Source organism: Pholcus phalangioides, unplaced genomic scaffold (assembly GCF_987345545.1).
Source record: "Pholcus phalangioides strain wild (caught in Gottingen) unplaced genomic scaffold, Ppha-v1.0 ptg000022l_1, whole genome shotgun sequence".
NCBI lineage: Eukaryota > Metazoa > Arthropoda > Arachnida > Araneae > Pholcidae > Pholcus > Pholcus phalangioides.
The window spans coordinates 36,478,462-36,496,357 of NW_028301615.1; the positions used below are offsets into that span (position 1 = coordinate 36,478,462).

At 32.8% G+C, this 17,896-nt stretch overlaps 2 protein-coding genes across 4 annotated transcripts in view; one reads left to right on the forward strand and one right to left on the reverse strand.

Moving 5' to 3' along the window:
• The window catches only part of LOC149070278 (COMM domain-containing protein 8), a 39,718-nt gene that overhangs the window by 14,963 nt on the left and 6,859 nt on the right, over positions 1–17,896 (reverse strand). The window contains exon 5 of one of the 3 annotated variants that reach the window (XM_089249997.1): positions 14,654–14,882. The exons of the other annotated variants lie outside the window; for them this stretch is intronic. Coding sequence (XP_089106123.1) covers positions 14,853–14,882 — 30 coding nt within the window. The 3' untranslated portion in view covers positions 14,654–14,852. Of the gene's footprint in view, positions 1–14,653; positions 14,883–17,896 lie in introns of those variants that run through there. 3 annotated transcript variants of the gene reach the window in all.
• LOC149070279 (acid-sensing ion channel 1-like) lies at positions 858–5,254 on the forward strand. The gene is made up of 3 exons (XM_089250019.1): positions 858–1,736; positions 4,803–4,924; positions 5,070–5,254. The coding sequence occupies exons 1-3, from the start codon at positions 1,171–1,173 to the stop codon at positions 5,252–5,254; spliced, it is 873 nt and encodes a 290-aa protein (XP_089106145.1). The 5' UTR covers positions 858–1,170.

Consider the following 17,896-nt stretch of genomic DNA (forward strand, 5'->3'; position numbering starts at 1 on the left):
CAATGATAAAAAGTCTAAATGCGGTGTGGGATATGAAAAATTCAAAGCCCTTTTAAAAAATGACCGACATTTTCATTATTATTACACAAAAATATCAGAATACTGAAGATAGATCTGTGGGAGGAACTGAATACATATATTCTTGACTTCGATTCGGCGTTCATTACAAGGGAATTGCTCCTCCTCTTAAATGAGTTTTCACAAACTACCGTCTTTTCCAGGAAAGGGGGGGGGGAGAGAGAGAGAGAGAGAACAGAGAGAAATTTATGAGAGAGATCGTTCACATTGATCGAAATAACGTACGGTCAACATTAATCCATAAAAATCTCATTTAAACAAACAGAAGGAGAAATGGCTCTCCCTTTTAGAACATACTCTCCGCTGCTTATGATCAATTTCTCTGTTACTTTCTATCCTCCCCCACCCCCAATTCCGCAAACGAATAATAAAAAAGTTAAAAAATTGGCAGCAGAGAAAACATGAATACCAGGTATCGATTTCATTTAAAATACACGCTATTTACACCCGTCAATGACTGTGACAGATACAAGTACCCAAGTATCAAAGAGCAAAAAAATATCATTAACACCAGTAACGATTGACTATTTCTTTTTGAATCTGGACCATTCTTTTATGTACCAATCACATCATAAGCAATAACTACTACAACTCAACGCTTGTGCGCCAGTGATCAACGAAATGACTAAACTCGATGGCTTTCAAGCATACGGGTAGAAAAAGGAGGAAGAGAAAAAAGTACGGAAACACACAATTAAAAAGGCTAATTTATATAGGAATAGGGCAACGCGAGGAATACGCGAAAATTAAGTGAACTTCAGTGTTATGTATGCAAAAAAAAATTATTTCATCTCACTTGTACGCGATATCGCGGTATCTATTTAGAACGCGGGATCCCGAATTTCTGAAGAGTTGAATTGCACACACAAGTGTATTATTTAAGGGCAATTCCTTGCGTTGTAATAGTTTCTCACTCGACTATTGTTCTCACATAGGTATTATGAAACACACTTGATCCATCAGGAGATGCAAAGAGCCTTGTGAAAATTCGAGAAATATTTGTCGGTGGAGATATATCTGTCACCAAGGTCAACGTCCACCAATTAATCGAGAGGAACGTTCTTAGTCTCATCAAGAACAATAATCACGGTCATGTCCTCAGTCATGGGCAAAAAGAGTTCTCACTACGCTGTGAGAGGAGTGAACCGCGTTGTCTCCTCGTTCGCGGCGACGACCTCGACGCACGGAGTCCGCAAGCTGACGACCACGGGGAATCCTGTGAGGCGAGTCTTTTGGATAGTGGTATTCTTCACCTCTCTCGCCGGCTGCTGTTATCACTGTTCCCACCTAATCTCGACTTACGCCAGTTCGCCCAAGGTGACCATCACGGAGGAGAAAGACGACGACGACGTCGAGTTCCCCGCGTTGACGGCCTGCAACGTGAACGTCATCAAGATCGGCTACGCAGACAGATACTTCGAGCAGTCGAAAAAGCGGAGAAGAAATACATTCTTGCACAGCCAAAAAAGTAAGAACTCCACTTCGTCCGTACTCTGCTTTCACAACGAGACCGACCTCTTGAACCAGAGCGCTGTCGACCTGAGCGATTCGTGGCTCAATCTCGGAATAACCAGGGATAATTTGTCCGAGTTTGGCCACAAGCTGCAGGATCTGATCGTGCAGTGCACTTACAACAGCATAGACTGCAATAAAGAGAAGTAAGTATAATCTCGAGCAATTCTACCGCTAAATATGATAAGACTTTCGCGGCGTTACCTATATAATAACGACTACACAGCAGGGCTAAATCTATTGCCCGAGGCATGTAAAAATTCTTACCGGGCATGTATTTTTTTTCAATCACATGACCGACGCGGACACTTAAAAACAAAAAATTAAAACACTTTTCGTGTTTTAATTATCGGCGGCGATGCAAGATCAGTAATTTTACGACTAACTACAGCAATTTTATGGGTTTTTTATAGCATAAAAATCAGCGATTCCCAACGTGGGCGATGTTCCGGAAGGGCAGTAGAAGCTACGGGTATGACATAGGATCCTATGGGTTAGAGTGCGTTGGGAGAAAAAATTTCCGAAGGGGGCGAGAGAGAGAGATGGAGCAAAAAAAAGTTGGGAAACTGATATAAATAGAGCGTGTTCAGAAAGCTTACGGGGGGGGGGGGTAATAGTAATATGAAAAATCAGCACGTTACTTGAATCATTTTCAATTGAAGGTGTTTTAATAACAGGTTAAGAAGAAAGAAGCTTGAATAAGAAATTCCTGGGCATTCTGTATAATAAGGTTTATTGATGGTACTTCCTAAATAATTGTTATTTAGAAGGTACTAGTTATTCTTATTAAATGTTCAGCAAAGACTTTGTTAGGCAGTTGCGATGGATTATATAGTCAAAGCATTTTAATCTATTTCATTTTTACGGCCTTTAATATTATGCGTTCTGGTGGTGCTCTCGTCCCTCGCACTTGTTAAAAGTCAGGTTCTGGAACGCAAATCAGCTATTCATAAGCAAAATAAACAGGCACTCACCGACTTCTTTTCAGACACCAACAGAGCGGAAAATTACAATATTGATTGACCTTAGATTTTCAATTTTAATGACCGCACTAATTTTTACGAGGATGAGGATCGATAGTTTAAAAATGGAATAATTTGATCCTAAATCTATAAACAATTTCTGACAAAAGAGGCAGTAAGACAAATAGTGGAACGAAGAGGTACGCAATATAAGAATTGTGCTTAGGAAGAAAAAATTGCATGGGCGTGGAGAAAGATGTCCGACAATAGTCAAGGAATAGATAGAGAAAATGACAGGAGGGGTTCTGAAACGTAAGGGCGTGATGATAATGATGATCCCTCCGCATCAAAGAGAAAGAAAAAAGGGAGAAACGGACCAATCTGCAGATCGAGGTGAAAACAAACAGATTTGTTCAAGTCGCGCACCTCGTTGAGTGGCCTCTATTTTTCTCCTTCGCCTCGCTCCCCGAGTGTATGCGGTGTAGAGCGAAACAATACAATTGTTTTCGTCGCTAGTCTCTATTATACACTCCCGTACCTTTTGGTCGCCACACCATATGCGCGGCCGAAACTCTGTGCTGGTTTTCATCATATCAACAACCACAGCAGTGACAGTTCAGATGATGATTTATGTTTAAAATTTGTGTGTTCATTACGATTTTGTTTTAAAAATTATGTGAATAACTATTATATGAAGCTATTTTGTACGTTTTTTAACAATGAGAAATTATTTTCACAATGAAATAAGTAAATCCGGTAGTATTTAGGAGTATTTTTTGGGCATGTATTATTTAAAGTTAACGTGGCCGACTGGGAATGTAAATTTTTGGAGATTTGTCTAGGCCCTGCTATACAGTATTTACTCTAGGATACTTATTTGGATATTAAATGTATATTATTTATTCGTGATCGAAATACAATCAAAGCTTTCATATTTTATGGGCAACAGATGCGTTATTAAGGACTCCACCAGGAAGCTGGGTCGGAAGAGATCTCAGCAACGGGATAAGTCTAGTAGCAGAGTTCTAGCCTTCTAATCCGTTATTAATTGTGAGACTAAAAATTTACGATCATATCATTTTGTCAAAAAAAAAAAAATACACCAGAGCTTTAACAAAATGGGCAACATACCCTACAAAATATGCATGAAAAGCAGCTCTAATTTAGAAAAAGTAGTGGAAAAAATATCATTCCCCACAATGCTATTTAATTCTGGCCAATTTACGAACTGATGATATTTACTCCATAGCTTCATTACAATTCTTGCACTGCAGTAAAAGAAACACACTGTAAGGTCATAGGACGCTAGCCAGAAATTTCGTTCGGAGGGGGGACCACTTTCATTTCGGGAAGGGGGGCAAAGTGGTTGAACAATAGATTTGGTCATCTTTTCCCCTTTTTTCAGTCATTTTCTCACATTTCGGGGGGGGGGGGGGGGGGGGGGGAATCAGACCCCCGTCTCGCTACGGCCGTGTAAGGTCACATGACTAAATAACCTGTTACAACAGACCAATGGTTCTCAAAGTGTGCTTCATAGCTTCTAAGGAAGTCACCAACGTTTGTCAGGGTGTCAGGAGAGCTGTCAACATTGACAAGTAACTGTTTAGTGCTTTGGAGTGTTGGCATGGCAAGAGAGCTGCAGATGACAAAAGTTTGAGAAACCCTGCAATAGACTATTTTCTTATTCACTGAAGTTCAGATTCAGGTAAAAATCTGGACACTTAAAGTGCTTCGGGGGAAAAACACTCAGTTTCAGACTAATGGGTATTGGAAAAAATTGTTACCATGAGAGAGAGAGAGATCTATAAGCATTATGTTGTGAAGAAAGACAGAAATTGAAAAATTTTCTCAATCAGGTGATGTGAAAATTGAGGTTTTGAGAAGCAAAATTCAATCAATAGTTTGAAGAGGCATTTGCTTACACAAGAAAATTGGATGATGAGGTCAGAACAAAATGAATGAAGATTGAGACAAGAAAATTTTCTAACTTGGATGAAAAATCTTTTCTATAATTTATAAGCGGACCTCTTCCCCCCCCCCCCCTCAGCATCTATCAAAATTTTCAATTCGCAATCATTTATTTTTTATTCAAAAAAAGTGAAAATTTAATTCAACAGATCAGTGGAAACATTTCAAAAAATTGAATTAGTTAAAATACTCATTAAAATCTTGTAATATATCATGAAAGAGCGATTAATAAATAAGAAAGTTATCTAATTATTGAATGTCTTTTTTTTCTGATTCTCGAAGCGATTACTTCAAAATAGCCTACAAAGAAGTATATTCTCCAAACTTTGGATTATGCCATACTGTATCTGTCCGGAACAAAAATGAAAATCCTATTATAGTTAAAAGATCCGGAATGACTCAAGGTAAGCTGAGTAATAACCAATTATTTTGTTTTCTCATAATTAAAAAAAATAATTTGCCGACAATTATTTGAAAGAAAAGAGAAATTTAGCATAAAATAATGAGCATTGTTACTTTAGCAACCTTTGCCTCTATTTCCCATTTTAGGACTCAGACTAACTATAAATATTGAAAGTTACGAATACTGGGACATGATAACAGAAGAATTCGGAGTTCGTTTGCATGTTCATCCACAGAATACTTTCCCGACACTAAGCAGAGGTGGAATAGTAGTTAGTCCAGGAACAATGGCATACTTGGGAGTCAAAAGAGTAAGTACATCTGATTCTTAGTGATCCATAAATCCAAGAAGTGAAAAATATTGTACCTGTTTCTCTCCCTCTTATGATTACAAATTTATTCTTTTGAAAGCGTTCAAGTGCACTTTCATTCAGCCAAGATGAATTAATCACCATCAAAACATTGAAGTACTAGGCATTTTAATTTTTTTAAAGTTTAGGCAAAAAAAAATCGATCATTTTTCTTCCTCTAATATTTTCTATTGTTTTGATGACAATTCATTAAAAATTACAGAATAAATAGATAACTGACAAACCTGTTTTATATTTTCAGTTGAGCATTGCCACTTTGAATTTGAAAGAACAAGAGCAATTATTATGCATAAACAAAATTTCATGTCATCCAATAAACTAAAAAATTTCTTGCTCTGTTATTTGATAGGACTTGACCAAAGTTTTTCATAAATGATATTATAGTAAAATTGTGATTAACTGTCACTCGTTTAACCATCAGTTTCTATTATCCGTCATCATCTTAAAAATAATAGAAAAAACAGCTCTAGGTTATAAGGTCCAAAAAGATTTGATACTGCTATGGTCTGTGCAAATGCCACCGGCAATCATAGCTTACCCCTGCTGGTAATTGATAAATCCAAAAAACCATGTGATTTCAAAAATTTAAATATAAATTGCCTGGGAACTAGTGTGCCCAAAAAAGTGCTTGGATGGGCCAAACAATTATTTCAGAATGCTTCCACAACATTTTCGTGCCTCAAGTTAGAGCTCATATGAACGAAAAGCAGTTGTGGCACAAAGCACTGATGTTAATGGAAATGCCCCGAAACACCCCTCTTGTGAACTCAAAGTTGACGATAGCAAAATAACATGCCTCTTTCTCCCACTGAATACAACTTGTCCAGCCTATGGACCACAGCATAATTGAAAATATGATGACACATTAAAGAAAAGCTTTTATCGAAGACTTGCTTTCATCTGATGATGCCCCCATGACTGTTAAAGAATTTTGGAAGAGATACAACATAAAAGGGGGATGCTATTTTCAATATTGCCACTAACCACTAAAATGTTGGCTTCTCTCTGACATTAACAGCGTTTCATTTTTTCTAATAGATAGTGAGCCAACGCCTACCAGGGAGACACAAAGAATGTTTTGAAAATTATGAAGAATCTGATGTAGTTAAAGAATTTATAGATAAAGGGCTTGATTTTGATCTTTCTGGTTTCAAATATACCAATGAAGTAAGTTAAAAACAAAAGAACATGTTTGCAAATTTTATGAAAATGATTAAAAACACATTAAATTTGCATTTATTTATTGATTTATAACCAGGGTTGGTAAAAAAACCGTTTTTTTGGTTTAAACCGGTTTTTTGTTTTAAATAGTATTAACATTAAAACAATGAAATTTCTGAAAAATCATTCAAACTTCCAATAATTAACTAAAATAAAATGTTTATTAATGTAATTAACACTATTCCTATGCTAATTAATCAATAAATATTTATGACATTTTAACAAAAACCAACTTTTGCAATTTAATTATTTTTTGCTTAACTCAATGGATTACTGTGTGTTTGAAAATTCTTTTAATGTTATTATTAATCATGTAATATATAAAGGTTTTTCTCCAGTTACTTTCAGTATACTTAATTAGGAAGCTATTTTGCAAAAACTATAATAAAAATTAGGTGAATATAATGTATTTGATGAAGTATAAATAATGCAGATTAATTAGCAATGGTTTACGATATACAGGATGATTATAACTAAGGTTCTGATTTCAAAACACTGTAAAAAAAGAACGATTGTCAGAATGACTTGAAAATTGACATGAATGTTCCTGAAAAAATGCAATTTTATTTGATAAAGGGGAAAAAATATTTAGAAATGTAAAATTAATGACATCATGAAACATGTGGGAAATTTGCTTGCAGAATGGAAACGATAGCCAGTCATGGCAGAATGATACCTTAATTATAGCATTTCACGATTTCATAATTCATGGAAACATCACAAAAAACAAAGTAATTGAAGAAATAACTACAACTTACTTGAGGAATGTTAAATATGTTGTCCACCGCGTGTTCTGGCTATGAGGTTGAAAGCACAAAAATTCTTGTTCAACAACAGAATGCCATGGAATGGTGGATGTGCTTGCAATTCAGCTTTATTAAACCAAACCCCCCCCCCCCCCCCCAGGGCAGTCTTAAAAGCATCATGGGCCCCCAAGCCAAGTAATTTTTCTGAGGCCCTACCAGGAAAATTCTTGAAAATTTCAACCAGATCTCATGTTTGTGAGGCCCCGGGCCGTGCCCATGCCTTAAGACGGCACTGTCTCCTCCCCCCCCCCCCATTAATATTCCTGAGGAACTTCTAACATATAGGGAATGTGCTAGAGATTGCAATTCACCAAAGTTTGCAATCTCACCACTGTTTATAACATTTTGAACTACACCCACAGCCAGAAGTTGCAAGGGTTAAGGTGCATCCTGTCAAAATGGGTTTTCAGCAGCTGCTTTGCTGGTATTGCAATGTGCATCTTGATAGAAGTTCTATCAACACACTGATGCTGTGGAAGTGCCGAAATGATGTGGTTGCACAAAATAGATTATACTGCTGGCCAAGTACAGCATCATCTACTTGCACATTTTGCATTTTTTTCTTTTGCGAAAGAAACTTCCATTGCTTCAAGAGTATCCATGCAAATTTTCAAGTCATACTTATTGTATAGTTTTGGAGAATCAAAACTTAAATTATAATCACCCTGTATATAGCTGATTATTTTTCATAAATCTGTTACTACTATACAGTAAAACCTTGATTAACTGGGCTTAACAGTGTGTGTGTGAAAGTATAAAAAAAAAAACAACTATTGAATATTAAGACTGGGAGATGTACAGTAAGAGATGTGCTACTTCTTATGGGAAAGAAAATGAAAATGTATGTGAGGTAATGTAACTACTAGTACACTAGTTTTTGTCCTTTAAGGACAGATGGTGTCTTTATTAGATTATAGGACCACCTGCCCCTAGCATGACAGTATCACTACTGTAGCTGCTTCTTTGTGAAGGGAAAAAGAAACCCTGTGAGATAATACACCACTACATTTAGATGTGTGATGCAATCCTTATTCATGAATTTGCTAAAGATAGAGCATCAGAACGTAGCCAAAGGTTAGAAAATGTTGTAAGAATGAGAAATTTTGGGTTTTATATATAACTTTAAATAACTAAGATACTTCATATGAAAAATATATATATATTCTGGCCACTTTTATGAGACTTTTTGAAAAAAACCACTTATAAAATCTTATGCCATTTAAAGATATACCATCAGAATGTACCCCAAGGATATAAAATGTGGTAAAAATGAAACATTTTGGCTAATAATGAACCAATATGATATTTTTCAAGGAAAAAAAATTATATTTAGGCAACTTTTATTTGATTTTTTTGAAAAAAACCAAGGTTTAAACCAACAACCCTGTTTATAACATAACAGGGATGTCCCACTAATTGTATGCAGCTCAACAAGTAATTTACTAATATTTAATGCCCATTCGGGTAGATTTCAAATGTCTTTTGCCACCAAAGGAAGGTGGGAAAATGCTTGGCTTACATTATTTTGACTCAAAATGGTAAATGTGGCTTCAAAGCATTCTCATCTACTATGGTTAGCATTTTGAGAGTTGTCTAAAAGTTTTTTTTCCAATATGGTCTGGAAAACCCAAAAGATTGGACATCCTTATTAACTTCTACAAAAATTATTAAACACTAAAATAAAGTTAAGCTTTAATTTTATAGTCACTTCGTCGAGTCACCCTTTTTAATAAGTTTTTTGTTTTTTCTGTTCAACATGGAACTAAATAATTTATTTTTGGATATTTCATGGTGCAAGGACTATAAAATATTTGAAATATTTTGTTCATGCTAAATCACTGAAAAATTAATAAATTTTAAAAAAGTGAGATTTTTAGATATCAATATTAAAATGTACAATTTCTCGCCTTAAAGCATTGCAACATTCTATGTAGAAACAGTATCTTGTTGGAAAAATGTGAATGTCTTGACGAGCAAGCAAAAATTAGAAGCGGTGAGAATATCAATAGATTTTGCAACCCATGCAACAGAACACAAGGTAAGAGATCTACTGAAACTTATAGCCTAGTTAATTTTTTCCATTTGAGATCAAAGATATAGGAGTGCAGCAAAAAATATCAGCTCAACCTAAAAAATGCTATATTATTTAATTGATAGATTAGGTGATACTAGGATGAAAACCATCAAGAAACCCTCTATTAAAACAAAAACTCAAACCATTTCAATTAAAATTAAAGTAGAAATATATTCATGTAATATAGAAATGTCCCCTCCACTTGTCAATACAAGATTCATTGAAAGACTGATTATTTGTGGAGATGAAGATTACAAAGAAGATTATTCATCACTGCGGCCACAGGGACTCGAACCCCGGTCTCTCGCTTGCCGGACGAGTGCTCTACCATCTATGCTATGGAAGCAGATATAATATTTCAACCTTGGAGCGTATATATCTGTTGAAAAGCACCGTACATGGACACCATCAACAATCAACTAATAGCTCGTGAATGACACAAGCCAACCAGATGGCCACAGGCATATAAAAATGTCCTCTCCACTTGTCAATACAAGATTCATTAAAAGACTGGTTATTTGTGGAGATGAAGATTACAAGGAAGAAAATTCATCACTGCCCCCACGGGGACTCGAACCCCGGTCTAGGCAAGCAAGAGACCAGGGTTCGAGTCCCCGTGGGGCAGTGATGAATTTTCTTCCTTGTAATCTTCATCTCCACAAATAACCAGTCTTTTAATGAATCTTGTATATTCATGTAATATAGCATGACAAATGTATGCAAGTGAAATAATTATATGCTCTTATGAAGAGTTTCATTGAAATGGGACATTGGAACAAGTTTAACTTCAATGAATAAACAATTTTTACATGAATGCATCATATAAAATGTGAAAAGAATTTAAGTATTAAAATTAGTTTTAAACTTGTTTATTCCAGCTGCTTGTCGAAGTGAAGTACTTAGAAATTCATCGAATGACAATGACAATTGCAATATTTTGTGTAAACCTGCATGCAGGTAAAAAAGTTTAAACTATTACATCCAATTCTGAAATATTTTTATTTCATACAATTGAGATTTTTTTAAAGAATAAATACATGTCTATAAACTTTCAACAAAAAAATCTGTAATGTGAAAGCTGTATCTCTTAAAATAAATCTGTATGTGAAAGTAGTGCTAGAATTTATATTGTTGACATAAATTAAAATTATGATTTACTCTTCCATTAAAATTGAAAGATTTATAATCATACTTTGAAAATCAATTTTATGTTTTCAAGTTTTGTTCATTTCAAATTCGAAACTTCATAATAGTCCATCTAAATATTGATAATTTTGCCTCAAAAAAATTAACTACCTGTCCTTATATTTTTCTCTTCATTCATAAGAAAAGTGGATTACAACATTGCACTTTCTCATTCATCTTGGCCCAACGTGGATCATATGGATTATATATTTCGCAGAGCACCATGGCAATGGACACACTTTCAAGAAATTGCTGCTGCTCATAATTTTTCTTCTCATGTTGATTCCATGGCTAATAACATGTCATTTTTTAAGTAGGTATCTGCTATGGTAAACTTTTAATTATATATTTTATTCTAAAAATATAATTTGAATCATGAAACCAAGAACACAGATAGTCGTACCAGTAAGAAACTAAAATAACCAAATAAGGAAATTTATGAAATTAAAATTGTTGCTATGTTATGACTTTGATAATAACATATGTGGCAGCATTAAGTTCTTGTTTTGAACTGTGTCATTACAATCTGATAGCTTAAGAATAAGATGAGAATGTTTTGTTCCCACAAACCAAATAAGAACCACACAGCCATAATATAGATAGAGATTAAATGCGCAAAATATTTTTATATGCTCATATATTTTCCCATCAAAAATAAGCAAAGAAGCATAACACTCTTTTTAACTTTTTTCAATAAAAACATCCTATCTACTTGAATAAGAAGAAAAAAACCCAGCATCATTGTCAAATGAAATTCAAAAAAATTTGTTTCCAAATACTTTTCAACAATTATAGCATTGCCAAATCATTTGACTTTAGGCAATTGGGCTGTTTTGCAATGTTATTTACGAGAGTGAAAAGCTTCATCAATAAGTAAAGATATTCATTAGAATTTGAAAAATACTCAACATTTTGAGAAATGTTTATTTTTCAAATGAATTTTTGTTTTAATTTCTATTTGACAAACCATGAAAATTTCATAATAAAACAAAAAACTTAAAAACATCTCATATTCATAGGGAAAACTTACTGAGAGTGCACCTTTTTATCCGTGAACTCACTTATCAATCAGTAGAAGATCAATATAACTATCTGGTAAGTCAAATTATGAATTAATGAAATGATACATGATAATGATTGTACACAAAATAATCATACACACTTCATACACCGCATATGAAGTAAAGCGACATACTGATACATTCTTTCATTTTCACAGTTACCGAAGCTTCTAGCTGATCTCGGGGGATGTCTTGGATTGTACTTAGGGGTATCGGTAATCTCAATAATTGAACTGGCTGAATTTTTCGGAAGCATGTCAGTGATTTGCTTTCTCCGTACACAAGCCAATCACAACAACAACAGGATTAGATCTGAAGCACTTCGGAGAATGCAAAGGAAGAGAACAAGGAAAAAAGAAACCCTGCATGCGAATTGTGATTATAATTCCACAAGAATCACTTCAAATAATAGGAATTCAATGAGAAACCATCAAGACATGCCATTTGCAGAAAGTTCTCGGTTTGGGTAAGTATTAGCTGTATTAGTTGATGCATTAGTAAGTAATGGGAACCAATAAGTTTGGTTTTTAATGCTTTGAAAATTAAGAGAAATTAAACCACTTAAAATTATAATCTAAAAAAAAAAACCTGTTTAAATGAATTGGGAAGTGAAGCAAACAAAGCCTTTGCGGCTATTATTTAGCAAAAAATTCTAAGTTTTCAGGTTCTTAGGCTGACAGGATGAAAAGTTTTCATCTTTAGATGTTTCATTTACATGGGTGGTGACTTTCTTGAGAATATTTACCACCCATGTGAACGAAATATCGATAGATACAAAGTTCCATCACATCTGCCTATAACAACCTGAAAATGTTATGCATTGAATGACTGATTTTTTTCATTCAATAATTAGGAAAGTTTGAGCTAATTGTAAAAAGTTGTTTTTTTGTTTTCTTTTTTTTTCAATTCTAATACAGTAAAAACTCTCAACTGATCCAAGATCTGATTTCTCATACTTTTTTTTATAAGTGACAATTTTAATCAAATACAGATTCAATTTCTATCAAATTTATTCTGCCATTTTGTTTTTGCATTTAATCTACTTTTTAAAATTTTTGGATATTCTTCATTTCAATTGTAAGCTTCTGGATGCTTCTTCGGCACTATAATAACAACCAGACTTTACTTATTGTTGCAAGCTGTACTCTACAGAATTTAATTTATTTTGATGGGCATGAAACTCGTACAATAAATATAAACATTCGACTAAATTACAGTAGGCCTATGCAAAAAATACTTAATCCAATGATTTGAATTCAGAATATTAGTACAGTATTTAACTTATCTATCTCATGGCACTTATCTTTACTAAAACTTAATTTTGTAGGCTTGTGGAATTCATTTATACTGATGCCCGGATCAAGTTAATTTCTATTTTCAAGAGAACAATTTAGAACTAATTATGAGCATTAAACAATTATTTTTCAATTAATATTTGTAAAATACAATAAATTATAATTATATGAAAATTAAATTTTGTCCTCGAAAGGTACAGTAGATACACTAATACTCACAAATATATTTAAATATTTTTTCACACTATGGAGCATATGCCCATGCAGAGCTCATACCAAGAAATGCAGGCAAGAAAAAGTCAACTAATTACTCATTAAAATAAATCAATAAAATGAAGAAGATAAAGTCCAATGATGTTTGCTGAAAATATAAAATAAAATAAAATAAAATGAGGTTAAACTGAAAAATCTGAATTGAAAATTTCTCAGAATTTGAATTTATGGGAACTACAGCAATAGCATTGATGGTAATGAAAAAATAAGATTAATGACCCAGTAATGCTTAATATTTAACCCAATTCCTGCTAAAATGAAAAATTTAGAAAATTTGCAACAATAACTTTTCTTTTAATGATGCCTATTATCTGTTATTGAAGATCAGTTTTCGTACATTAGGAAATAGAAATATAAATCCAAACTACTTTAGCAGATTAGATTTTCTTTAAAGCAACAAGATTTAAAATTGCCTACTGTACTTTAATAGGAATTTTATTAGCAGAAAATAAATTCAAATTTATTTGTTTCTCACTACTATGAGTGTATGGAGCAATTTTCTAAATCTAATTAAATTCTGGTTTCCGGCTTAATGTGGAATAAAAGAATCATGATTCAACTGATTACTAAATTCTAATGCTATTCATCATGCTTAATAATTTAGCTACATAGTTTTCAACATAGAAACCTGAGATAATGATGGTTTTCTTTTTTTACTACTCCTTTCAGATTTTTTTTTCTCATTCAGAAATTTCATTGAAAGCATGAAATAAAGAATTATTAAGCATGAAGTATCTCTAGATTATATCCAAGTGGTTCATTGATAGAATTGCAATTTCTATAATTACAAAAAATATGTTTCCTATAATTAGTGATGTTTGAAAAACTTCTTTCAGGCCAACAGCTTATACAGATTTATATTTCGATTACAACAGACCAAGTGGGAGACTTCAAGGAAGGTACTAAGGGATCAAAATTGACATTTGCACAGATAATCAATCATATAAATAAAATGAGGCTAGAATTTTACTTCTGCTCCCGATTTTTCAAAAATATTTTTTAATTAAAAAAGAAATATACATATCAATTGAATGTGATTATTTTTGTTTAGTGCATAAGTGGTTTTTTTTTCTATATTTTTACCATGAGATTCATAATATGCATGCACGTATAAGTAATTAAAATTCTTTTATATACTTATAGCAGTGGTTCTCCTAATATACAAAACTGTTTTTATGGATCTCTTTCTTTCAAAAATTATAATTAATCTTTCTTTCAAAAAGAGAGAGATTAAATGACACTTAAATCAGTTGAAAGTATTAAAATTTAATTCAGGTGGAATAAGTCTCATGCAATTCTCATGAATAGTTAGTTGATCAATCACAATATTCTTTGATTTGGTTTAATGCAAGGCCTTTTTTCTTTGACCTTTTCCCACAAGCTCCCAGTTTCTCAAAGAACTATAGAAAATATTTGGGATGCAGTAATCAAAATTATAATAAAAAAACAACCAGAATAAGAAAGTTTTATTATATCTGATTAAAAATAACTGGCAGTTTTAGAGATGCATTGGTAAAATATACATAATCAGACACTGTCCATATAATTACAGTTAATTAACAAAAGGGAAACAATTTTTTTAAAATTTAAATATCAAAATAATTATTGATTACATCGTGCTTCTGGAATCTCTGAAAGACTGCACTAGGTTATATTATGAGATGGCAGAATTTCCTAGACCCAAGAAAGAAATGAGAAGTTAGTCACAGAAATGAGGAAATTTTAAGTATGACAACCGAACTTCCAAATTCAAAGACAAAAAAGACAGTTGAAACATTGCTAGATAGGATACATATATTATATTCTATCTGCACAAAAGATGATAGAAGCATTGAGGAAAAGCAAACTGCTGAGTTGAAGGACATTCAGCAGACATCAAACAGGTAAAATATTTAACAACCGACAGTGATCACAAGGAAACTTGAATAAAAGCAACACGTGCATGATTTCCGTCTGAAATTTTGCAACGAATGAAAGAAATTCATCATATCCACTTAAATTAATTTTTATTTACATTTAACTGTATGATTCAGGAAAGAGAAAACTGAAATGAAGATGAAATTTAAAATAAAACTCTCAAGATATGAATACAGATGTGCTATCTTGAAATACCTTTATGTACTTAGCTCTGAAAGACGAGATGTGATTATGTCTATATGCAAGTAAATTTGACATAAAATACGTAAAACTTTTTGTAAATATAGTCGTCCCTTTGGTATTAACAGGGTCACGTTTTGGAAGTATCTAATAGGTGTGAATAGGGTAAAGCTACAAATAACCCAAACAGTGAACTTTCATTTTTTAGGAATCTCATTTATATCTACTTTGCGAGACAGAAGTCAAAGAAGACATCCAGTGATTCGCAGTGATGGTTTCTGAAAACACCACATAATATCAGCCCTCTCTCTCTCCATTTTTTCTTATTTAGTAATTTATTAGAGCATGTTAGTAAGGCTTCCCCTACCAATTTTTCTAATATGGGAACAACATACCATAGATAGGTTCATCTCATGGAAACAAACCATTGTCAGCTTAAATTTATGTAACCCTATGCTATGCTGCTTATAATGAGCTTCTCTTCCAATTCTTAATCTTTATATCGCCTGAGTTGTAGGAGCAATCAGCTCAAATAATCTCTCCCCTGTTGATTTCTGAATTGCTCTGCTGTCAACTGATTCTCTAATCTTTAGCATCAATGAATCCTTCTTCATCCATCTGCTTTACTAATGCGGCACAATATCTTTCATTATATTAAATATGTGAATACTGATACTTTATTGAAACCATTATGATGAGTAGAGAAAATGAAATGAACAACAAGAGGAAATAAAGTGTATTCGAATAAAGTGAATTAAGACTTAACTGCAACAAAGGACTAAGCATTCAAAAAAGCTTCACATAGACTTGGAAAAACAAATTGCATGAATGTGTTGAAAAGCTGATTGACAAAGCACACAAAAATCAAATTTATCATGATCATCACTGAAAATAAAAATTTTAGATAACCATTTTTGTTTAAAGAAAATGTCTAACTTTTTATTTTTAAAAGAAAAATCAATCCTCCCTCTCAGATTTGTTGTTATACTAAAATTAAAAAAAAAACCATTATCCAGTGAAATTCTACTAATGCATTGCCTAAGATTTAAGCTGTGAAAATAATAAATAAATCAAACATTTTCTAACAGATAGTAGCATAACACCATGTTTTATGATATTCTTGACAGAGGACCACCTTGAAACATGTTGATGCAAGCAACATGGATAAAGATACACCATGAAGGAATGAAGCAAATAAGATTCATGCACATCGAAGGAATAAGCAACAAAAATTTTCAAAAATTTGTCAATATTATAATAATTGCATCAAAGAATAAAATATACATTTCTCAAATACAAATATAAACACTATCTAATTAGAAATATTAGGTAAAAACTATTTGAATTTCCTGCATATAATTTGCAAATTGTTAAAAATTCAATCTGAATTTTTTCTCTCCAAATCATAGGTTGCTACATATTTCTACAGCTTTCCTTCTGAGGAAAAAGGTAGGAATAAAAATAAATATCTCAAGAATAATTTATAAAAAATAATTTTCCCAAAAGCAACTGCTTGTGTATAGATGTTTAGAAAACTAAAAAAAATTTCTACTCAAACCCACACGACAACCCCTTTATCTCATCATTGGTGAAAAAGGGTAGCACGCAAAAATTTACATATAGCAACTTATAGGATGACTTTTTTCCCCTTTCGTGCAGCAAAATTTACATGTGCGAATTATAAGCTGCTGAAAATTTGAGACAGGAAATTAGTTAAAAGTAGCACGGTAAATTTCAAACAGTTTTCCATTGAGCAAAATCTTTTTCATATGTTTTCCAAAATAAAATAAAAAATCATTTAAAGTTCAGTTTTAACTTAAGAAAAAATGTTTAGGCTCTATGAGAGAAAAGATTTTCTTTATATACCTTTCCTAACAATGGATGAACAGGAGCTTGATCATATTTAAAATGTATTTGCTCCAAGTTGAAAGATAAACATGGGAGTGTTAATCAAAAAATAATAATTCTGTCTGTCAAAAACCCTAGGTTGTGGAGAAGCATCGTGTCTTGATTGTAGTCCTCACACATCAAACTTTGAAGGCCATTTTTCATTTGATGCATAATAAACACTATATAGTACCACACTCTATAGGAATTATTTAATTATTTATCAACTGGATTTTCATTAAAATAGACAATCTTCAGCCCCTACTAATCCATTACAATCAGGTTCTACTGTATTTTACTGTTCAATTTGTGAATGACGCCTTAACCCCCTTCTCTTTATGACTTTAAAATTGAATACCTTGGCTAACATCTGTCATAAAGTGATGAAATTTATTCTGTTTGTCATACTACCGCGAGGACAAACTTTTTCTAGTACTTTGGGAAATGCAAAATGTGTAAAATTTTTGTATTTTTTCAAAAATTAGTTTATTTACATATAAAAGTGTCATAATATGAGTACAGTAGAGCATTGATTATCTGAAACCATTAGGGACTCTGGGTGTTCGGATAACCAATTTTTCAGGGAAAAAAATTCTACCAATGGAAAAATTCTACCATGGGAGCAATATGAAACAGTGATATTAAACACAAAACTATATATATTTTATATTACATCTTACAAATAATACAGAGAACTGACTAAC

Coding starts and splice junctions, on each gene's coding strand:
- LOC149070279 (XM_089250019.1), top strand. CDS start 1,171: ATGTCCTCAGTCATGGGCAAAAAGAGTTCTCACTACGCTGTGAGAGGA. Junction 1,737..4,802: donor ATAGACTGCAATAAAGAGAA/GTAAGTATAATC, acceptor TGATTCTCGAAG/CGATTACTTCAAAATAGCCT. Junction 4,925..5,069: donor AAGATCCGGAATGACTCAAG/GTAAGCTGAGTA, acceptor TTCCCATTTTAG/GACTCAGACTAACTATAAAT.